The sequence below is a fragment of the Miniopterus schreibersii genome, assembly GCF_964146895.1.
Source record: "Miniopterus schreibersii genome assembly, chromosome: X".
NCBI lineage: Eukaryota > Metazoa > Chordata > Mammalia > Chiroptera > Miniopteridae > Miniopterus > Miniopterus schreibersii.
The window spans coordinates 72,223,185-72,246,829 of NC_138104.1; the positions used below are offsets into that span (position 1 = coordinate 72,223,185).

Consider the following 23,645-nt stretch of genomic DNA (forward strand, 5'->3'; position numbering starts at 1 on the left):
GGAAAGCCTTCACTTCTTGTCCTGTTCCCTTTGCTGGGACCAGGAGGAGCAAAGACACATGAAGATCATAGATGAGACCATGGCCCAGCTACAAGATCTAAAGAATCAGCACTTGGCCAAGAAGTCGGAGGTGAATGACAAGAATCATGAGATGGAGGAGATTCGTAAGAAACTGGGGGGCGCCAACAAGTGAGTGGGTTCAGACCTGGGGTTGGGGCAAGTAGGTAAAGCAGACAGCCTGCTGGATTTGCGTCTTACCTGTCTCCCTGGATCTTCTCAGGGAAATGACCCATTTACAGAAGGAGGTGACAGCTATTGAAACCAAGCTTGAACAGAAGCGCAGTGACCGCCACAACCTGCTACAGGCCTGCAAGATGCAGGACATCAAGTTGCCACTGTCTAAGGGCACCATGGATGATATTAGTCAGGAAGAGGTGAGCATCATGGCTGGTGTTGGCAGTGGGCTGTGAGCAACATTAACCGGGGATGGGAGATGAAAGTGAAAGTGGCCAGGTAGGGCAGGAGAGAGAGAGAAGGATGGTGGGCAGCAAGGGTGGTGAGGGACATAAGGAGGGATGGCAGGGTGAGGCTATGGAGACAGGTGAGGAGAAAGGTAGTAGCCTGGTGTGAGAGGGAAGTTGCATTGGGGATAGACCTATATGCCAGTAGGTGGTGAGGGAGGTAAGCCAGGAGAAGATGAGACCATTCATTATCCTTAGGACTTGGGCTAAGTTAGCTCCAGCAGGTGATGGGTATTGGTAGGAGCGGGGTTTGAGGGACATTAGCCAAGAGTAAAGGAAGATGGAAGCCGGAGGACCTGAGGGATTATAGCTTAGCTGCAGTGAGGGAGGTTGGCCAGGAGAGACTTGGGTAAGAGACATCAGCAATGCAGAGGTGACGAAACATAGTTCTAGGAAAGGGAGGGTTACTGGCTGATAAAGGGGCCAAGGCATTTTAGGCATTTTATCCACTGAAAGTGAAGATTGGTAACAAGGGGTGTGAATGTTAACTGAGAGCAGGTTTGTGTAGGTCTCATCTTCTGCCTGGACATGTATCTCAGTCCCACATGTCTTTCTCCCTCCCTTCCTCCAAAATAGCATTTCAGTTTAATTGAGCAAAATATTTTGAACACCAGATCTCATGGTATCATGTGACATAATTACTCCTAATCCAAACCACAGCTCTGCCAGGCAGGCATTACCCCCCCCCCCCCCCCCCCCCCAATTACAGATGAGAGAACTCGGATCTGACAGTGTGACCTGCCCAGGATCACACCCTTAGGCAGTGATAGAGCTCAATTTTGAACTCAGATCTTTGTGCTTTCAAAGCTGCTATCCTGCCGCAAGGTGCTTTCGCAGTCATTGAAGGCTGCAGAGGAGCCCCCAGCCCCTTCTAGAGGGCCCTCTCATGGCCAGTCTGCTTCATTCCACTCCCTATTGCCATTGCAGGGTAGCTCCCAGGGAGAGGATTCAGTGAGTGGTTCTCAGCGAACTTCCAGTATCTATGCACGAGAGGCCCTCATCGAGATCGACTACGGTGACCTGTGTGAGGATCTGAAGGTGAGGATTGGCCTCTAGGGGGTAGGGGACATTTTCCCAGCTGTCCAGAGAGAGGGTCAGCTCATCTGGGGCCCACTGGAAACCAGGACCAGAAAGAAGGGCAAGCTGGCAAGAGAGGTAGGGTTGAGTTACGATCCAGGGTCTCCCTGTGTGCACACAGAGACAGCTGCACATCCTCCTCCTCCCCAGGTTGTGCCCATCCTTGCTGGTTGTTTGTCTTCCCCTTCCAGGCATGTACACGTCTCAGCCCCAATACAGAACAGGCTCCTGAACAGATAGACCTCGAGGATTCCTCAGCACTCCATCCAAGGCACTCTTTTCTTCTCATTTGGCTTTCTCTCATCCTGCATCTTTCACTCTCCTGCCTTCAGCTACCATCTCTATGCTAGGTCCCACAGGTACCTCAAACCCCCGCCCTCCTCCCCAAATCTGCCCCTTCTCAAAGCCAGCCACAGGTTCAAACCAGAAACCTGAGCCTCATGTTAGATTCCCTCTCTCACTTTGCCTGTTCAGTGAATTACCAAGCCCTACCCATTCTATCTCCTAAATATCTATTGAATTCTCTGTTTTTCTGTTCCCACTGGTATAGGCAGCTTTCACCTCTCACATGGACCTCCTAAATAATTTCTAATGCTTTCCGATCCATCATTATAGCCAGGGGGCTTGATTTTTTTTTTTAACTTTTTATTATGGAAATTTTCAAATAGACACAGAAGTATAGAGAATGCCAGCTTCAGCAATAGCAACATATGGTCAATCTCATTTTTTATACCCTTCCCTCTCCCTATTGGCCTATTTTATTTAAATCAAATTCCAGATATTCCATTCATAGAAGGGCTCTTTAAAAAACATAACCACAGTATCTAATCAAAAATAATTTTAGCCACAACTCTGTAATATCATCTAATACTTAGTAAATGTTTAGATTTCCATCAATGTCCCGTAAATCTTTTTTTTTTTTTTTTTTTGCACAGTTTGTGTGTTTAAATCAGGATTCAAGTGAGGTCCATATGTTAGAATTGGTCTCTTCTAGTCTGTAACATTCTTTTCTTCCTATTTATGGAAGAAACTGGGTCATTGGACCTGCACAATTTTCTGCATTCCAGATTTGGCTGAGTATGTCCCATGATGTTATTTAACATGTTCTTCCATCCCCTGTATTTCCTCTAAACTTGTAGTTAAGACTAGGGTTTGATTGGATTCAGGTTCATTTCCTATTTTTGACAAGAATATGTCATAGGTGGTGCTGTGTACTTGTGAACTTCCTTTTGCATCACATCAGTGTGCACTGTCTGTCAGTCCTGTCTTTGTCATGATAAGATTGATCATTGCTCAACATTGCTTATGAAATATTCTTGCCAAAAACTCAAGGATCTGATCAAGCTTTTATATCCACTGATTATAAGAAACACTGGTGCCAGAGGAACATGTTAAATAAAAGCTCAGGGATGCATTCAGCCAAATCCAGACTGGAAACTGAAGGACAAAAGATGTGTTCTCTTCCATAAATAAATGGGAAGAAAGAAAATAAATACAGAGAGAGAACTTTTATAGACTATAGGAAACAAATCAACCAGTTGGAATATGTGGCCCTCCCTTGAATCCGTTGCAAAGGAAAGATACAAAGGGGAACTTGTAGATTGAGATTTAAGGGACATGTCTGCCAGTTGCAATGTGTATACCTTATTTGGAACTTGCTCTGAAAACTTGTAAAAAAATTTTGGTAAAACAATCAGGACGATTTGAACACTGACCAGATGATTTATGATGTTCAGGAATTGCTGTTAAAATTTTTAGGTGAGTTAATCGTATTGAGTTTTATTTTAAACTGTCCTATCTTTTACAACAGTGGTTCAAAATGGGGGTGGGGTGGATTTTGCATTCCTAGAGGACATTTGGTAATGACTGGAGGTACTCCTCACACCCACTTGTCACAACTGGGGCGGAGGTTACTACTGGCATCTAGGGATGCTGCTAAACATCCTACAGCACATAGTACAGCCTCCACAGAAACAGTTCATCTCGCTCAAAATGTCAGTAGTGCTAAGATTCAGAAACCCTGTTTTAGAGGTCATGTTGAAATATTTATAGATGAAATGATATGTCTGAGATTTGTTTTAAAATAATTGAATATAGAAAGGAATTGGGTATAGATGTCAGAGTATTTTCCATGAGTTGATGATTATTGAAGCTGGGTAATAGGTACCTGGGAGTTCATTATATTCTCTGCATTTTTGTATAAGTTTGAAAAAAGAAAAACAACCATGGTCACTAGGTTTAGGTGTTGTTAGCCCCGTCCATTTCTACGAAGTTCTCTTATCAGCCTTTCACAAGTTGGTTTTATCAGCTCTTCATGATCATTGCCTAGATCCCCCTAAGGGTTTCAAAATGCTAATTTTGTAATTTTTTAATTCCTCCACTTATTAATTGGATATCTAAAAAGAACTTCTTCACATCTATTTAGTTCCCTTGCAATACATTTAGTGTAGAAAAGGTCAGATAAATACTTAATTGTTTTCCGTTATTTACCAGCTCTTCAAATGCGTTGGTTGCCCTTATAACCTTTAAAGATGACCAACGAGGTTTTTAATTTGTATTTATTATAAACAGAAGTATTTTAAACATGTTTTGATCTGTTTTAGTCTTTTGGCATTATTTTCCTTTTTGATGTTCAAATCGTCCCATCCTTGGCCACTGGGAACCACTTCAAGTTGATTTTTGTTTTTTTCCTTATTTTTTAGATTTTTATTATGGAAAATTTCATATGCAAAAGTAAAACAATACAGTGCTGTCTTATGTTGCTATGGCCAGTTTCAATAGTTACCAACTCACGGCCAGACTTGTTTCATATGCACCCCCATATGCTCCCTCCTTCTTTCCCATGCCCAGGTTATTTAAAAATAAATTCTGGACATCACATCATTCGTTTGTAAATATTTCAGAATGTATCTAAAAAAAAATAATTTCTTCTTTGTTTATTAGCTAGAATACTGTAAAGAGAAATTTCTCTCATTAATTATTTGGTTACCCTGAGTTACAGTTTGTATAGGAAAGGCAGGATATATGTGCTTGATTCTTTACCTTTATTACCATTTTATAAAATAATGAGTTATTTCTGTGGCATTCTCAAGATTTGTCCACTGAATTGTTTTCTCATCATTCTGAACTTAGCGGTTTAAACACACTTGGCATGTTGTGCTCTCTGATGCTGGCTATTCTTATTGATCAAGTTGGCATCTTTGGCCAGTGGGAACTCATTCAAGTTGGCTTCTGAATCATTTTGACACAGCTCTTGTAGTTGTTGATGTCTTCCTTGCTTCCTGGTACTTCCAGGCTCATCCTCTATATTTCCTACCCCAAGACCTGGAATTAGCCATTTTTCCCAGAAACTCTGACTTTTTTTAGTAGGAAATGCTATTATTTAGTGAATACCATCTGAACACTGGAGTGTTCATGACAGCTGGGTTGCTTGGTGCTTCTAGAACTTTACAGTAGACTGTATTTTTATATTTTGAAGGAAAATGTTTCATGAGTTTATATTGATACTTCCAAGTTAAATCATAATTCTCATAGTTCAACATCATTAACTTTATATTTGAGTCTCCAGTTATTCTTGCTGAAAATCTTGGTTCCTAGCAACACTAGCATAGTAACATACTTATCCTATTTTGTAATAGTTTGAAAATCACAGTAAGATACTCTTAGTAACAATTTAATTTTTGAATGCTGTTTAAGATTTCCTTGAGGTTTATTTATTAATTTATTTAAATATCTTTGTTGATTTCACAGAGAGGAAGGGAGAGAGAGAGAGAAACATCAATGATGAGAGAGTCATTGATCGGCTGCCTCCTGCACGCTACCCACTGGGGATCGAGCCCGCAACCTGGGAATGTGCCCTGACCGGGTTTCGAACCACGATCTCCTGGATCCTAGGTCGATTCTTAACTACTGAGCCATGCTGGCTGGGCTCCTTGAGGTTCTTTTTTGTTGTTAAGCTAATAGCTCATTGGGCATATACAGTTGTGTTTGTATGTTTTAAAGTAATTTGAAAGACTCAGCCAGTGTGGCTCAGGGGTCAAGAGTTGACCCATGAACCAGTAGTTCACAGTTTGATTCCTGGTCAGCGCACATGCCCGAGTTGTGGGCATGATCCCCAGCAGGGTGGTGTGCAGGAGATAGCCGATCAATGCCTCTCTCTCATCATTGATGTTTCTCTCTCTCCCTCTCCTTTCCTCTCTGAAGTCAAGAAAAACATATTTAAAAATAAATAAATAGGGGGGAAACAATAAAAAAAATTTTTTTAAAGTAATTTGAAAGAATTCTCTGTTTAACCAACTTAATATATAATTAGGTTTCTTTGTTTAGTTTTCAGTTTTTAAGGGACTGCTATTTTTAGCATTTTGATTTATTTTTCACAACTTTAATTTTGAAAATGTTCAAACCTATAGAAAAATTGAAAGAATAGTATAGTGAACATCCATATGCCTTTCACCTTAAATTCACCAATGAATTTTTCAGTGTGCTTTCTCTCTCATCTCAATTCCCTCCCTCTGCACTACACACTTTTTTTTTGTTTTTGCCGAACTATTTGAAGGAAGTTACAGACTTCAACTCTTAAGTATTTCATGCCAAAAACAAGGGATTCGCCTCCATAACCACAATTCCATATTACACCTAAGAAAAGTATAGTAATTTCATACTTGATATTCTGCCCATATTCAGATTTCCCTAGCTGTTCCAAAAGTGTCTTATAGTTTTTTTTAAACTATGACCCAATCATGTATTGATTTTGGTTCTGTCCCTTTAATTTCTTTTCATGTGGAACATTCTCCTCACCTTTTTTCATAACATTGATCTTTTGAAGAGTGTATGGTTGTCTTTTTCTATGTGTTGTCTTGAAGAATGGATATGTTATGGATATGTTCTGGATGTGTTAGTTTGTTTTCATTATTGCTTAACTTATTCTTCCTCCTATGAGTTGAAAGTTTGATCTAGTCTGGAGGCTTGATGCATTTGGGTTAAGTAATTTTTGGTGAGAACATTTCCTTGGTGATGCTTTGTACTTTGGATTGCATTATGCCAGGAGGCACATAATGTCAGGATGTCCCATATTCATGATGCTATGTTTGGTCCTCAGTTAAAGTATCAATTGCCAGCTCTTTCAACACTAAACATACACTTTAACCTTTGTACATAGTCATCGTTAGGATGATTCTTTGGCATCTTGTGAATATCTTGTTCCCCAACAATTAAAAAAAAAATTTTATTGATTTTTTTAGAGACAGAGGAAGGGAGAGAGAGAGAGAGAGAGAGAGAGAGAGAGAGAGAGAGAGAGAGAGAGAGAGAGAGAGAGAGAGGGAGAGAGAGAGAGAGAGAGAGAGAAAGAGAAACATCTATCCATTGCGTCCTGCACGCACCCCAACTGGGAATCAAACCTGCAACCAGGGCATGTGCCTTGACCAGGAATTGAATCGGTGACCTTTTGGAGCATGGGGCGACGCTCAACCAAGTGAGCCACACCGGCCAGGGCCCCAACAATTTTTTAAAATTTATTTTATTTAAAAAATTTAATGTCACATTATTGCAGTTGTCCCAACTCCACCCGCCTCTCCCTTCCTTGGACTTCACCAAGCTATTGTCTGTGTCCATAGAGTATACATATATGTTCTTTAGCTAATCCCTTTACCTTCTTTATCGTCACCCCAACCCCCACTCAACAATTCTTTTACCCAGTGTTTTTCACATTTTGATTTAATTTTGTCTTATAATTATGTAGTCTTCATATGGTTCTAAAACCAAAAGTATAGCACAAGGTACATGAAGAGAAGTTTAGCTTCCTTTCCTATCCCCATCACCTCTCTTTCTCTATGTGTAACCATTTTAATGTTTTTGGATTATCCTATTTTTGCTGTTGTACTTTTAAAATACAAATATATTTATATGCAAATATATTCATTCATATTCCTTCTCTCAGATAAAAGATAGCATTATATTGGGTACCTTTCATATTTCACCTATATTCTGGAGATCACTTTACACCAGTATTGAGAGATCTTCAGAAGGGCTTTTCTAAAATATATATATATATACACATACATACAGAGAGAGAGAGAGAGAAAGAGTCATTCCTGTGCTTAGAGTCATTTAGTGGAGCCTCACCTCTTGGATAAAGTCCAAACCTCTTACAAAACCTAAAAGGCCCTTCATTGTCTGGCTTCCATGTGGGCCTCCGGCCTTGTCTCCTTCCCCAGCACACATGCGCTGTGTACACGCAGTTGCTACTTTTACCACATTGAGTTGCCTTTTATGGAGTGGAGTGGGCTTTTGAAGTTTTTTTTATTTTTTATTGTTGACACTATTACAGATGTTGTCCATTCCCCGCCCCCTTTGCCCATCTCCACCCAGTGAAGTTTATTAAGGTTGATTACTCTTTTGAATTGCTTTGAATTCCTTGAATGAGCCATGAACAAACCCCTGGTTTTGCATATGATGCTCCAGTCTGCCTAGAAATCTGTTCCTTCTCTCTGACCATTCATTCTGTACGCCTGAGCATAAACATATTCCTAGAAGTCTTCCCTTGCCCCAGAGTCTGACTTAGGGGACCTTCTTGTGTGCTGACCTAATATGTCCATTTATCATATTTTTGGAATCACCATATAGTGTTCTGATTGTTTACTTATATGCATTCCTCTGTTAGTCTGCAAGCTCTGTGAGCACAGGAACCATGGCTCAAGGATCTGAGGGCCCCAGTGCCTGGCACTTGAAAGGCATTCAGTAAATATTTATTGACTAGAAGTGGCAGAAGGCATAAACCCAGACATGCATTGCAATATCCATAAAACCTAAAACCAAACTCAGATGGAATTTGCTCAGATGTAGTGATCTGGGCAAAAAACGTGAGTTGCTTTATTTATTGTGCAGTCCAGACCAGCCTGTGTGGGAGCCTCTAGGTCACCCTGGGATGGTGCTGGCTCATGGCCTGGGCTGAGAGCCAGAGAAGGGCACCACCAGCTGCTTCTCTTGAGAGATGGAGAAGTTGACAGGGCTTGGGGGAAGGGCTAGAGGTGAGAAAGCGGCATCAGCCTGTAATTCCCAGGGATGGTGGGAATGGTTACTATGGGAACGGAGCTGGGGCAGAACCTCCCTTCTACTCAGGAGCAGGTCCCCACGTGGTCAAGCATCTTTGGGTGCTTGGGCTTGGGGACCTGGCCTTCCTTGATGTTGTTGGGCCTGGGGTTTACAGGATGCCCAGGCTGAGGAGGAGATAAAGCAGGAGATGAACACACTGCAGCAGAAGCTAAATGAGCAGCAGAGTGTGCTGCAGCGTATTGCCGCCCCCAACATGAAGGCCATGGAAAAGCTGGAAAGTGTCCGAGACAAGTTTCAGGAGACCTCGGATGGTAGGATTTCCCCCTTTTACTTGGGCCTAAGATGAAGACAAGAGGCTAGAGGTGTGGCAAGGGCCTATGTTATACATCCCAACAGCTCCAGCTTTTATATGCTTTCTTACTTGAAATTTCCAAGAGGTCTAAACAGTAGGGGTTGTCACACCTATTTTATGGAGTGGAAAACTGCTGAGGTTCAGAAAGGGTGAATTACCTGCTAAGGTTACACAGCTGGTTGCTGGTAGAGCCCAGGGGAAAATCCATGTTTATGTGGCTCCAAGCCCGTGTTTCTTCCTTTGCACTACGTGGCCAATCCACTGGTTGTGGGACTGTCTTCCTTGGACTCTCCCTAGGCATTCATCTCTCCCTCTGTGGGATATCCCTGCTCTGTGGATTGTCATTTGCAGGCCATAGTCAGACAGCATGGTCCTCAGCCTTGGCAGAGCCTGGGCACTGAGGAGTCACCTGTCTTTCCCTTGTGGCAGAGTTTGAGGCGGCCCGAAAGCGAGCCAAGAAGGCCAAGCAGGCATTTGAACAGATCAAGAAGGAGCGCTTTGACCGCTTCAATGCTTGTTTTGAATCCGTGGCCACCAATATTGATGAAATCTACAAGGCCCTCTCCCGCAACAGCAGTGCCCAGGTAGGCTGGAGCCCCCTACTCAACCAGCCCCTATCACCCTCAGTTTCCCTTCCTTCTAGGCTTCCTGTCCCCATCCCCAACCCCAACCCCATCCCCATCCCCATCCAGACTCAGATCCTCACCTGTCTACCTTCTCCCTAGGCATTCTTGGGCCCTGAAAACCCCGAGGAACCCTATTTGGATGGCATCAACTACAATTGCGTGGCCCCTGGCAAACGCTTCCGGCCTATGGACAACTTGTCAGGGGGCGAGAAAACAGTGGCAGCTCTGGCCCTGCTCTTTGCCATTCATAGGTAAGGATGTGCCCTCCAGGGCAGTTGGTGGAGAGACTAAACTAAGGCCACTGGAGTCTCTCAAACCCAAGGATATGCAGAGATCTGCAGAGGTGAAAGTGTTCTGCTAGATTCTGGATTGGGTCCCTGTTTCCCTACCTACTACTTGTTACAACATATCTGGCCTTGGTTTCCTAGACCTGTCTTCCCCTTCCACTCTCATCCCCTCAGCATGTCCTCACTGGCCCCTGCATGTATTCAGTCCTACCACCAGGCTTTTGCTCACATGGTTGCTGGCTTATCAGCCTTTTTCATGCAAATCTAGCTTGACCATCACCTACCACCTCTTCATGTCTCATTTCCTCATGTTCCTCTAGGAAGCCTGCTTTGACCACTGTAGCATACCCTGACCTTCCCTCCCTGAATGCCAATAGTACTTTCATCTGACCCCTACAACTTAGTTATTCAGCAAACATTTCTTAAGGGCTGCTCTATACCACCAGACCTTCTGTGGGGCTTAGGGACACAGATGAGTCAGACATGGTCTCTGTCCTCAAAGAGCTCATGGTGTAGTGGAAGCCAGATGTGTAAATAGACAGTGAGCTAAGTGTTGTAACCAGGTGAGCATGTGTGCTGGGGATGCACAGAGGAGGGGCACCAACCCAATTTAGAGAAGGGTATGGGGGCCCATGGAAGGCATTTGAAGGTAGGGTAGGTAACACTTGAGCAGGAAATGTAACGGATGAGTAGAAATTGGCCAGAGAGGCTAGTAGGCATTGCAGGCGGATGGTGCAGTGTGTGTATAGGCAGGGAGACATGAGAGCATGGTACAGATGGGTGGGGGAGACCTCTAGGTAGCTTGGTCAGTATGGCCAGAGCCCAGGACAGCTTTATCTCCCCAGCCAGCCTGGAAGCTCTGGAGAGGACCATGTCTTCTGGTTCTGCAGGATCCAGGAGCACTGGGCTGGATGCAGAGGAGGGCTCAGTTGGTCTGTTGGCCTTAGGGGTTCAGGGAACATTAAGGCCTGGGTTTTTTAGTCTCTGAAGAAGTGGAGGGGAATCCGACCTGTGTGATAGGCCCTGGGGCTGTCCCATCAATGTCAGCTCACCTACTGGATCTCTCCCAGCTACAAGCCAGCCCCCTTCTTCGTCCTGGATGAGATTGATGCTGCCCTGGATAACACCAATATTGGCAAGGTGAGTGCAAGGAAAGCAGGGCCTGGGAGGGAGGTCCCTAGGTCGGGGCTGAGTTTTGGGGAGCAACTCCTGAGTGTGCCCTAGCTCTTCCGGGTGCTTGCTCTCTGTGCTTGGGATGCTAAGCCCAGGGTCATTCACACTGTACTAGTCACTGGCCTCTTCTCAGTATCTCATCCCCCTATACCATCCCCTCTGCCTCTGGTTCTGACTGGAAAACATAAGGTATTAGGGCTTCAGTCCTGCTGTGTCTTGGTCCTTCCCACAGGTGGCCAATTACATCAAAGAGCAGTCAACTTGCAACTTCCAGGCCATCGTCATCTCTCTCAAGGAGGAGTTCTACACCAAGGCTGAGAGCCTCATTGGAGTCTACCCTGAGGTAGGGCGGGCCTGGCTCAATAGCCAGCCCCACTCCTTGCCTGACTCCCCAGGGCAGGAAGGGAAAGCTGCAGTGGAGGGGCATGGGGTGGGGAAGCATAGAGACTCAAGTCCTGAACGGCCATCTGGGCTTGTTGGAGCTCTGCCCTGGAGGCTTACCCAGCCCAGCTGGGCAGGGCTGTTGCATTTGGGGACAGGTGGAAAGGCCAGGCATAGGCAGCCAGGCAACAGAAAAGGAGCTGCATGCAGAGGTAGGCAGGGAGAGAAGGCCCAAGCACATCCTCACACCCAAAGAGAACTATTGCTTGGGCTTTGGGCAGATATGTAGGGAGGAGGGTTTGAAGCCCCCAGTCCTGGGACGCTAGACCGCTCTTAATTCTGTCCTTACAATTTCATTTTTCTTTCCTCCTCCAGCAAGGGGACTGTGTGATCAGCAAAGTCCTGACCTTTGACCTCACCAAGTACCCAGATGCCAACCCCAATCCCAATGAGCAGTAGCAGTTCTGCCCTGTCACCCTATCTGGATCTCTAAGCTGCCTGTCTGCCAATCTCTGGATATTTGGCTCCCAACCTTCCCCTCCCTCCTTTCCCTGTTTGATATAGTCGTGGAATTTAGGCACTGCTGTTGAGCACGAAGAGGAACAGAGGTGATGCTAGGTCTGGAGCAAAAGTTCCTAAACTACAGGGAGCATCCTGGCCTCTGGAAGGAGGTGCTGAGCTGAACAGGGCCATTTGTCCATCCCCCCTTATCCTCTCCCAAACCTCTCCTTCCATCACCCATAATCATGGGTCTATGGGCCCCCTTGCATTTTGCTTGTGTGTGTCCATATGTGTGCATGTGTGTGTCCGTATGTGTGCATGTGGGTGTGTTTGCAAAATACTGAAGATATTGGAGACTCATTTTAGAAGGAAACTAGGTTGCCCCTGGCTGGTATCGCTAAGTGGTTAGAGCGTCTACCTGTGCACTGGAGGGTCACAGGTTTGATTCCCGGTCAAGGGTAAATACCTGGGTTGCAGGCTCGATCCCTGCCCCTGGTCGGGGCACATGTCGGGGGCAACCATTCGATGTCTCTCTCTCTCACACTGACGTGTGTGTGTGTGTGTCCCCCCAAATAAATGGAAAAATATCCTCACTCTGGATGAGGATTTAAAAAAGGAACCTAGGTTGAATTTGACTCCAAGAGAGCTTAGTATGACCACACCCCAGTACTGGGCAAAGGTATTCAGGACCTCATAGGAAGGAGTCAGGCAGTCACATGAAACTGCCTGCACTCATTTGTGTTTTCATTTATTTGTGTATTTGTCAAGCACATACTGAACATTCTATTTGTCTGGCTCTCTGATAGGAATGCAGAGCTGAATCAAACATGATCCCTCCTAAGGAGATGCAGTGGGTTCATGAGTTCCTGTGGTTAGCTGAATCGTGTATAGGCACTTTGAATTTGAGAAGACGATTACCTCCAGGCTTCCTGGAGAAGGTCACATTTGAGCTGGACCTTGATAAATCAGCAGGATTTGGTCAGTCACTAGGAATAGAGCCCGGGCACTAGGAGCAAAGCCCGGGCTCTGGGGACAGACAGTTTTAGGTTCTAGTCCCTTTTTTTTTTTTTTAATCACTCTAATTTGACATTGGGCAAGTCATTTGACCTTTCTGTGCCTCACTGTTTCCTAATCTATAAAATAGGGCTAACAATATTACCTACCTCACATAGGGTTTAATGATGTCAAGCTTCTCACTGGAGGCCTTATCCCTGCTTGGAGCCCACTAGGTGCTGAACCCTCAGAATACAGCCTTCTCATGCCTGGATCCCTGAGGGCTTCTAATCGCCGTTGTTAGGAACAGAAGGAGCCTCCAAATCTGGGAGATGCTGAATGTCCTGGTTACTAGGAAAGTTCCAGGGCACTGATGGGGGAGGGGAGGGTTACCTGGTAAGTGGAGGGCCAAAGGAAATCTGTAGCTTCAATCATGTATGATAACTGGGTGCCTGTGCCCCAACCTGAATTGTGAGGAAGTAGGGGAGAGGTAGCCGGGGCCACACCCTAGCCAAACACATGTCATGTTCGTTTTGGGAACTAACCGCATTAGCTTCAGGGACCGTGCAGAGGCGGCACAGGCTGCTGCCACGAGGTCAGTCTGCTTGCTCACACCCACGTCAGACCACCACCTTGTCCGGATCTGTGTACCGCGTTTTTGTTTTTGAAAAGTCAGTTCTAATTACTCAAGTAATTCATGAATCCACTCTTTTAAAGAAATCAGATTGTTACAAATAAAGCCAGCCTCGTTTGATTACCATTTTCCCTCCCTCCCTTAACTGCTGTTCCATTTGTTGTACATCTTTCTATCTAGACTTTAAGATTTTTACATATATTCATTGGCAATGTTACTGTGTTTAATGTGGACGGTAGATGGAAATGTCCTGCAGTTTGCTTTCTTAACCTAATGTTTTGGAGATCTGTGCATGTTGCTAATAGATTCATGTCATCTGTTGTAATCGCTGTATAGGTTGCCCTCATATGATGACAACATTTTACCCATTTATCTTGTGACAGTAAGACTATATTCTGGTTTTGATATTACAAAATACTACATAGGAGCATCATGTGTGTGTATGAAAATTTACCTATGATTGATTCCTAGAAGTTGAATTGAAAGAGTCATAGGCTATTTATATTTTTGTTTTTAATAGATACTTCTAAACTGCCTTCCTCTACTACTTACTCAGTATTTTTCTCAAGTTTGTCTTTGGTTTGACATCATTATCTACTTCAATTTCATCCTAAGTAGTGGTATCGTGAAACCACGGGTTTTATGTGTTGTTATGTTGTTTTTAATACATATTAAAAGGCATAACTATCAAAACAAATTTGTCTGTGTTCAGTCAAAAAAGTCCCATCCCACCAGTGGCACCTGTGCTGTAGTTTGGGAAGTACTGGCACATCTGGAAGAGCGCAACTTGGGAGTCACCCTGGTTTAAGTCGCAGCTGTGGAAACTTGCTCCTGTTATGTCTCCTGCATGAGCCTCAGTTTCCCCACATAGAAAAGGAGCTAACAGAGGCCCACCTCGTAGCCATGTAGGGAGGATGAATTGAAATCTGTTTGAAGCAATTTGGCTGGCACAGAGGATCACAGGCCTTTAAAGGTAGTGATTGCTGTTCTCCCCACTTACAGGCGGGGAAGCTGAGGCCCAGGAAGAGTAAATAACCCAGTTACCAGATAGAGTTTGAACTCAGGCCCCCCTGATTCTGTCTTGGGGTTTCTCCAAGACTGTGAGGGTGGTTATCAGCCTTGGCTTTCCACTTGAATCACTTGTGAAGCTTCTTCCTTTTTAAAAATCAAAGCAGTATGTACACAGGTTGGAAAATAAAGTCATGTAGAAGGGCTTGTAATCAAAAGCCCAGTTCCCTGCTGTACCTCCACAGCTCTGGTCCTGCCCCTGGAAATCTTACTCAGTAGGGTGTGGATAAGAATCTAGATCAGAGATTTTCAACCTTTTCCATCTCACGGCACACAAAACTAATTACTAAAATTCTGTGGCATACCAAAAATAGGTTTTTTGCCTATCTGACCAAAACAAAAAGTATAATTTTGATTCATTCACACAGGATGGCTGTTGTGTTGGCTTCTGTCACTTTATTTGACAATCTCAGGGAAAAGAGGTCAGTGCCCCTGACTAAATAGTCAGGTACTGCATGTTTTAAAAATTCTTGCGGCACACTGGTTGAAAATCGCTGATCTAGATAACTAATTCCTACCTCACTGGGTGGAGAGGACTACATGATATGCCTTGGGCTAAGGCCCTGGAACACAGGAACCCAATTGCTAAGAGGATCATAAATCCTGAGGATCAGAGAGGCGAGATGACTTGTCTGAGATCCGATTGTTTCAGTGTCAGAGCCTAGACTTCAAACTTGAGTCTTCTTTGCTTGCCCAGCGCCTTGCTGCTGAGCCTCACTGCCTCATAGCATCACAGGGTAACATGCTCAGTGAAGGCTGGGCTCAGAGGCAGGCAGACACCAGGGGATGTTTTCAAGAGGAAGCTGCATCTGAGGAGCATCCTTAGGGCTCATTGGAGGGCACTAGGTTGAGTCCCTTGTACTTGGGACCCTGTAGTCTTAGTCTAGGGAGTTGAGTGCTCCATGACAGGGTCTACTTTTAATTAACTGGGCACTTCACTCTGGGAATCATGGTGTTGTACACCAAGGATACACACGAGTCAAATCTCGATCCCACCACTGAGGAGCTCACTCTAGTTGGGGAGGCGATTCATAAAACAACCGTTAACCGTACAGCGTCAGTGTGATCAGTGTTCTGACAGGAGCACGGGAAAAGGAGGGGCATCTAGCTCAGGTAGAGGTTCAGGGAAGGCATCCTCTGGTGTAGGAGGTGACACCTGAGCCGAGTCTTGAGGGACTGGTAGGAATTAGCCAGTTGAGAAAGTGGGAAGAATTCCCAGGTAGTGGGAATGGTGCGCACAAAGACCTGAAGGCAAGCAGCAGCAAGCAGTTCAGAAATACTGAAGCATAAGGTTTCCTGGGGTGGGAACGAGCAGCAGGAAATGAAGCTGGAGAGGTAGTCAGGAACCACATTTGAAGCCTAAGAGCCTGGCTAAAGCGTCCAGGTTTATCTCATTGGAAAGAGTGGTTCCCAAACTGGCTGCACACCAGAAACACATGGGGCATCCCGAACCCAACCTCTAAAAGTTCAGTTTCAGTAACTGGGGTGGGGCCTCAGGATCCTGAGTGCTGATGAAGGTCAGCACACGACTAGTGTGCAGCTAGGTTAGAACTGCAGCATGAAGGCAGTGGGGGAGCCAAGGAGTGGTTTTAAGCAGGGGAGACTGGGTCAGATGTGAATTTAGCAAACCCCTTTCTGGCCAGTCAGTGTGGAGTGGAACAAGTTAGGTGCTCATGCCATATGCTCCCATGCCTGTAGCTTCCCCGTTGTTTAGTTCTCACAGTGTATTGTATTTGCTTATTTTATTTTATCTCTGAGTAAGCTGTAAGCACAAGGGTGGGCCTGGGCTTATCTTGCTACTGGTATTTTCCCAGCAAAAAGCACAGTGGCTGACCAAAACCAGACACCCAATAAATAGTTTCTGAATGAGTGAATGCACCAATGAATGCATTTGTGAGGGAGAGAAGGAGACGAGGAGATTAGTTAGGAAACTACTGAAAATACCGGGTGGCCTACTCAAGGGCAAGAGCAGCTGGGATGGCTTGGAGGTGATAAGCTGTGAACTGTTAAGGGACGATGATAACCCAGACAGTGACTAGTTATTAGATGTGGAGGGTGACCGAGAGGATAGAGTGAGTACCCATTAACAGCCAAGATGCCTACTCTATCCCAGTAATTCTCTTTCCTCATCTATCTGAACCAGAACCTCCTTCCAGACTCCTCAGCAACTGCAATTCCTCCCTCGAGTTAGTCATTCTCTGTGTGCTATGTGGTCTCTCCCTCTCCCCAGCTACTGATTCATTCATCCAGTTTAATAAATCTTGGCTAAGCACCTCCTGTGTACAGTGAGACTCTTCCGAGCCAGGGATCTGACTCCTCTTTCCTACCTCCAGAGATGTTTTTGAGGACTTCCCTTACATCCCTTATACAGTAACCTAAAGTGAGATGCCCAGATGTCAGACCTGTAAGGGAACTTACAGACTGTCCAACCCCCTCCTGAGGCCCTTGGAGAGGAAGGAACTTCCCCAAGGTCCCACTACTAGGAAGTGTTGGAGCCAGAACTGGAACCTAAGTTCCCTCTCTACATCACCCCTAGAGCCTTGAAGGTGGAACTTAGGTTGGCCTTGAGGGTTGGTGTACTGGACAGGCCAAACAAGAAGCTTTCCAATTACACTGCCCCTTTCTGGAAACCCTCAGCAAACCTGCCATGCCCACGGTCCCTTCCAAGGGGTTTCTTAAGTATGCGTTGCCATGGCCTATACCATGTGACCTCACAATCCTGTCCACTGATGGCTCAGTTGGGACAATATCTGACTCAAGGACAGCTGATCTCTAGGCTGGACAACGGCCTATTAGGTGGACTGATGTAAGAACTCTGCCTCATAGGGACGGCCTGTATTGAAGGACAAACGTATAAAACAATCAGATCCTTTTTCAGGGAGGCTGAATGTGAGGCATTCAGAAGAAGCGAACAATTAGATTTTTGTGCGACAGAGGTGGCAGTGGATGTGGGGTGTCAGAAACCAAACAGCAAAAGCAAGGAGAAAGCTGCAGAAACCTTGAGACATTTATATCATGAGAACACAGGGGGCCACAAGGTAGCAGAAGCCATGAAGCCACAAGGAACAGAAACCATGCGACAAAACCCTGAATCCATGAGATCCATCCAGCTCCAGTAGGCTTGGACAGACAGGATCCATGAGGCAGCAGAAGTGATGAGACTACGGGAGCCACAGGTAGCTGGAACCAAGTGGTAACAAGGCAACAGAAATTGAAGAGGCGGTAGGAGTTACAATGCAAGCAGAAGCTACAACACAGAGAAGCCCTGCACTATTTGGAACTGAAGCCCCAGAAGCCAGGAAGCTGCAGGCGACAGGACCCCAGAAGCTGTGAAGCCCCCGAAGGCCCTGGGGTAGCAAGGAGGGGAGCAGAATGAAGGTAGTGGCAGTAGGAATATAAATACAGTCAGAAAGAAGTTGAGTCACCATTTTGGGAAGCACTAGAGAAGCAACAGATGTCTGCAGCTGAGGGGGTGACAAGAGAAGCCAGGCTCTAGAGCTGCTTTGGATCATGAACCATTTTCAAGTTTCTGTTCTTCTGTGAGGCTGCCTGTGTAGCTGGTTGTGACTTCCTTATTGCCCTGTGAGTGCTTCAATAAACCATCTCTCACCTGAGTGGGTCTGTTCCTTGTCATCTAAAAGAGGTTAACACTGTGCTATGCACTTTAGATGGGTGGAGAGCAGGACAGAAGGTCTTCCAGGTGGGTTTGAACCAAGACAGAGGTGGGAATTCACTCATCCTCTCTCTCATACCCTCACTGGCACAGGCACTTTCCATCCGTTTGCTTATTGGCTTCTCTTTTTTTCATTCATTTATCCACCCATCACTTATTCACTTATTCATGCATAACTCATTCAGTCATTTATTTAGTCATGCATTACTATAAGCACTTATGCCTTTACTCATTTGTTCTCTCCCGTATTCACTCAGTCATCACTTTCCCATCCATTTGTTTAGCAAGTAGACATCAAATTCCTGCTGGGTGTCAGGCCCTGTGCTGGATTCTGGGGATAAGATATACTCCCTGAAATCCAAGAATTCACAGTAAACTGAAGGCTCAGATAAGTAAGCAGGCAAGTGCACCAAGTGTGACGGATGATACACAGAAGTCTAGATGAGGCAGGGAGAGAATATAGGACCATTGGATGATTCTTCCTGGGTGGAGCGGGATGGAAGTACTCAGGGAAGCCTTTATAGAGAAGAAAGCACTTGAATTGAGTCTGAAGGAAGAGTTGGTGTTTACCATGTGGAAATGGGTGAAAGAATATTCCAAGCAGAGGAGCTGCCTAAGTAAAGTTATGTGAAGAGTGTGAAAGTGCATGGGTTTGGGGGGCAGCTCACATTGTCCCATGCCATGGAAGAGGTGGCACAAGCCAGGCAATCAAGCTTAGTTTTGACCCTAGGGCAATGGGAAGCCATTGAAGGGTTTGAAGCATGGGAGTGGCAGAGCTAGAGTGGTATTTTAGGAGGATCAATCTTGGAGGTGTTTGGGGACATGAAGCACTGACCTAAACAATGTTCTTGAAGAAAAACATGTGTCATCATTAGAGGAATAAATGAATACTCAGGAGTCTGGGAGGAGGGAGGAAGAAGTTCTATCAGAGGACTAAGGAAGACTTTGGAGGAGGTGGAATTTTAGCTGAGCCTTGAAGAATAGGGAGGATTCCAGCTGGCGGCGATAAGGAGTAAGGGCTTTCCAGGCCTGGGAGACAGGGAAACAGCAAGGCGATGGGTGTAAATATGCCAAATTTGGGCTAACAAATATTTCAGTTTGACTGTATCCAGAGCTGCATATGAGAGAGAGGCAGGAAGGGAGACTGAAGGTTTCCCCCAAGTTGTCTAAATTCTGTTGCCATTAGATCTGCAGGGAAAAGGGAATTTGGGGGGAAGGGGTAAGTGGTAGGCGGGAGTGTCTTTTTTGTGTGTTTTAAAAACACAAGAGTTAAATGCTGATTAGACATTTTTATGATTGAAATAATATTTGAATTCCTATCTGCTAGTGGAAAGGGATTAATTATTTTATAACCTGAGGGCAAATTACCTTAAAGTCTTTCTCTTAAGTGATGGTTATTGAGATAATGTGTGTGAAGGTAATTTCTAAATTGTAAGGTGCTTAAAACATATGTTGGGATTATTAATAAAAGTGAAGCTGAATTGTTTTTAAAAAAATCAATTTTAGATACATGTTTCTTACAGGCCAATATCCCTGATGAGCATAGATGCTAAAATCCTCAACAAAATATTAGCAAACTGGATCCAGCAAATTATTAAAAAGATCATACACCATGACCAAGTGGGATTTATACCAGGGATGCAAGGCTGATTTAATATCCACAAATCAATAAATGTGATATATCACATAAAAAAAATGAAAGATAAAAATCACACTATCATATCAATAGATACAGAAAAAGCATTTGATAAAATCCAGTGCCCATTGATGATAAAAACTCTCAGCAAGATGGGAATAGAGGGATCATACCTCAACATAATAAAGGCCATATATGAGAAACCTGTAGCCAATATCATACTCAATGGGCAAAAACTAAAAGCATTTCCCTTAAGATCAGGAACAAGACAGGGATGTCTGGTTTTACCACTCTTATTCAACATAGTACTGGAAGTCCTAGTCATAGTGATCAGACAAGAAGTAGAAATAAAAGGCATCCAAATTGGAAAGGAAGAAGTAAAACTGTCATTATTTGCAGATGATATGATATTGTACATAGAAAACCCTAAAGGCTCCACTGAAAAACTACTAGATCTAATAAATGAATTTGGTGAAGTAGCAGGATACAAACTTAATATCCAGAAATTGGTGGCATAAATATACACCAATAATAAACTCTCAGAAAGAGAAACTAAGAAAACAATCCTATTTACTATTGCAACAACAACAGAAAAAATAAGGTACCTAGGAATAAATTTAACCAAGAAGGTGAAAGACCTGTACTCAGAAAACTCTAGGACATTGAAGAAAGAAATAGAGGAAGATGTAAACAAGTGGAAGTATATACCATGTTCATGGATTGGAAGAACCTCATTAAAATGTCCATACTACCCAAAGCAATCTAGAGATTCAACATAATTTCTATCAAGATACCAATGGCATATCTTACAGATCTAGAACAAATACTCCAAAAATTTATATGGAACCAAAAAAGACCCCAAATAGCCTTAGCAATCTTGAGAAAGAAGAACAAAGTTGGAGGGATCACAATACCCAATATCAAACTATACTACAAGGCCACTGTAATCAAAACAGCCTGGTACTGGCATAAACATAAGCATATAGATCAATAGAACAGAACAGAGAGTCCAGAAATCAACCCATGCTTTTATGGCAAATTAATATTTGACAAAGGAATACAATGGGGTGAAAACAGTCTCTTCCATAAATGGTGTTGGGCCCTTGCCAATGTGGCTCAGTTAGTTGGGCATTGTCCCATGTACTGAAAGGCTGCTGGTTCGATTCCTGGTCAGGGCACATATCCAGGTTGCAGGCTCAATCCCTGGTAGGGGGCCTGTAGCAGGCAGCCGGTAGATGCTTCTCTCCCTCTCTCCCTTCTTCTCTCCCTAAAAATCAATTTTAAAATGTTTTAAAAATAAAAATGTGTAGTTTTATTCTTAAAAAATAAAAAAAGGGCCCGGCCGGGCATGGCTCAGCAGTTGAGCGTCGACCTAGGATCCAGGCGGTCGGAGTTCGATTCCGGGTCAGGGCACATGCCCGGGTTGTGGGCTGTAGCCAATCAATGACTCTCTCATCATTGATGTTTCTATCTCTCTCTCTCCCTCTCCTTTCCTCTCTATGAAGTCAATAAAGATATATTTAAAAAATAATAAAATAAAATAAAATTTAAAATGGTGTTGGGGAAATTGGACAGGTGTGTGCAAAAAAATGCAGCTAGACCACTAACTTACACCATACACAAGAAAAAACTCAAAATGGTTGAAAGACTTAAATGTAAGACACAAAACCATAAAAGTCATAGAAGAAAACATAGGCAGTAAAATCTCAGACATCTCTCAGAGTAATATTTTTGCTGATATGTCTCTGAGGGCAAGGGAAACACAGGAAAAAATAAACAAATGGGACTACATCAAACTAAAAAGACTCTGCGCAGCAAAAGAAACCGTCAAAAAAAAAAAAAAAAAAAGAAAAGAAAAGGGAGGCCACAGTATGGGAGAACATATTCACCAATGATTCATTTGATAAGGAGTTAATCTCCAAAATATATAAAGAACTCATACAACTCAACACTAGGAAGACATACAATCCAATTTTAAAATGGGCAAAGGACATGAACAGACACTTCTCCAAAGAGGACATACAGAAGGCCAATAGACATGAAAAAATGCTCAAGGACATGCCAATTAAAACTACAATGAGGTATCACCTCACACCTGTCAGAATGGCTACTATTAATAAATCAACAAACAAGTGCTGGTGAGGATGTAGAGAAAAGGGAACCCTAGTGCACTCTTGGTGACTGGTGCAGCCACTGTGGAAACCAATATGGAGTTTCCTCTAACAATTAAAAATGGAACTGCCTTTTGATCCCACTTCTGGGAATATATCCTAAGAAACCCAAAACACCAATCAGAAAGAATATATACACCCCTATGTTCATAGCAGCGTTATTTACAGTAGCCAAAATCTGGAAACAGCCCAAGTGCCCATCAATAGATGAGTGGATAAAAAAGCTGTGGTACATTTACACAATGGAATACTACATGGCTGTAAAAAGGAAGGAACTCTTACCCTCTGCGACCTGGAGATTACTGTGCTAAGTAAAATGAGCCTGTCAGAGAAAGAAAAATACCATATAATCTCACTAATATGTGGAATCTAATGAAAAAAAATAAACTGATGATAAAAAAAAATAGAAGTAATGCATGAACATTATTTAGAAGACAACTTAATAAACTCAAATCAGTACAAAAGGACATTATGAAACGTAAGAATCTGCTGTCCCACATATCCCCGCCCTCCCTCTACCACTTTTAATTATTAGTAACCAATTTTATTTATTTCTTCTGATTGTTATATCTATATCTAAATATTATGCTATTTGGGCATTTGTCTTTTATCAGTTTCAGACATTATTCATTGGTATTCTGCTATGACAGATGAGGATTTAGATCAATTACATCAAATTCAACTCTTGTCCTTTCTGCTTCTAATATAATTTAGTTTTTCTATTAGATATCTTTCTGAACTTAAGTAACACCTTTATTTCTTGTTCCATGAACTAGAGACAATATTTCTGAACCAGAACTTTGTTAAATGAGAATATCTTTTCCTTTTGCTCTCTTCCTTACTGTCAACCTCCCAACTTCTGTCATCTAGTCTTTTATATTGTCTAAGTTGATAACATTGAATTCTGTAATCATGGTTAAGTTTGTGTGTGTTTGTTTTGTCCACAGTTTGAGAGTTTGATTCTAAAAGTTGAAAAACAATAAAGTTATTATATTAATGTGATTATAAATATTAAAAAGCGAGTTAATGTCCTTTTATAATTTTTCCTTAGTTTTCCTTAGCAGTTTTTCATTTTTCCTCCTTTCTAATTATTTTTTTCTCTTTCATTATTTTACTTTATCATATATTCCTTTTTCTCTTTTCAAAATCTCTAGTACATTAAGTATTTCATTAAGCCCACTTTTTTTCCTCCCAAGAGACCTTCTTTCTGGAGCCCTCTATCCCCTTTCTGAAATCTAGACTTAGTCACTCTCTAGGCCTGATGCATGGCTGTCATTTTGGGACTTTCCTTCACTGCTTTCCTTGGTATATATCCACTATTTACTGGTTATCAGGGTTTTTGTTTTGTTTACTTTTTTCATTGTTTTGATAGTATACATCCTCAAGTAACTCTCTCAGAAAGGTTGTATAAAAGGTAGACTTTCTGAATCTTCACATGTCTGAAAATATCTATTCCATCCTCACACTTGGCTATAAAGTCTGATGTTCAATGTCATTTTCCC

The 23,645-nt window shown here is 43.3% G+C and overlaps 1 protein-coding gene and 2 pseudogenes across 3 annotated transcripts in view; 2 read left to right on the forward strand and 1 right to left on the reverse strand.

Moving 5' to 3' along the window:
- Nucleotides 1-14,280, forward strand: part of SMC1A (structural maintenance of chromosomes 1A) — a 32,505-nt gene extending 18,225 nt beyond the window's left edge. Inside the window, exons 17-25 of the mRNA XM_081125107.1 lie at nt 44-189; nt 281-434; nt 1,449-1,559; nt 8,803-8,959; nt 9,430-9,584; nt 9,726-9,877; nt 10,984-11,053; nt 11,319-11,429; nt 11,843-14,280. Of these exons, the coding sequence (XP_080981233.1) occupies nt 44-189; nt 281-434; nt 1,449-1,559; nt 8,803-8,959; nt 9,430-9,584; nt 9,726-9,877; nt 10,984-11,053; nt 11,319-11,429; nt 11,843-11,926 (1,140 nt within the window). The 3' untranslated portion in view covers nt 11,927-14,280. The remainder of the gene's footprint in view (nt 1-43; nt 190-280; nt 435-1,448; nt 1,560-8,802; nt 8,960-9,429; nt 9,585-9,725; nt 9,878-10,983; nt 11,054-11,318; nt 11,430-11,842) is intronic.
- Nucleotides 1-23,645, forward strand: part of LOC308551015 (high mobility group protein B1 pseudogene) — a 535,482-nt pseudogene that overhangs the window by 57,855 nt on the left and 453,982 nt on the right. The gene's annotated exons all lie outside the window — the stretch shown is intronic.
- The window catches only part of LOC308551664 (small ribosomal subunit protein uS2 pseudogene), a 41,539-nt pseudogene continuing 33,661 nt past the window's right edge, over nt 15,768-23,645 (reverse strand). Inside the window, exon 2 of the transcript in view lies at nt 15,768-15,908. The product of the transcript in view is annotated as a small ribosomal subunit protein uS2 pseudogene (transcript). The remainder of the gene's footprint in view (nt 15,909-23,645) is intronic.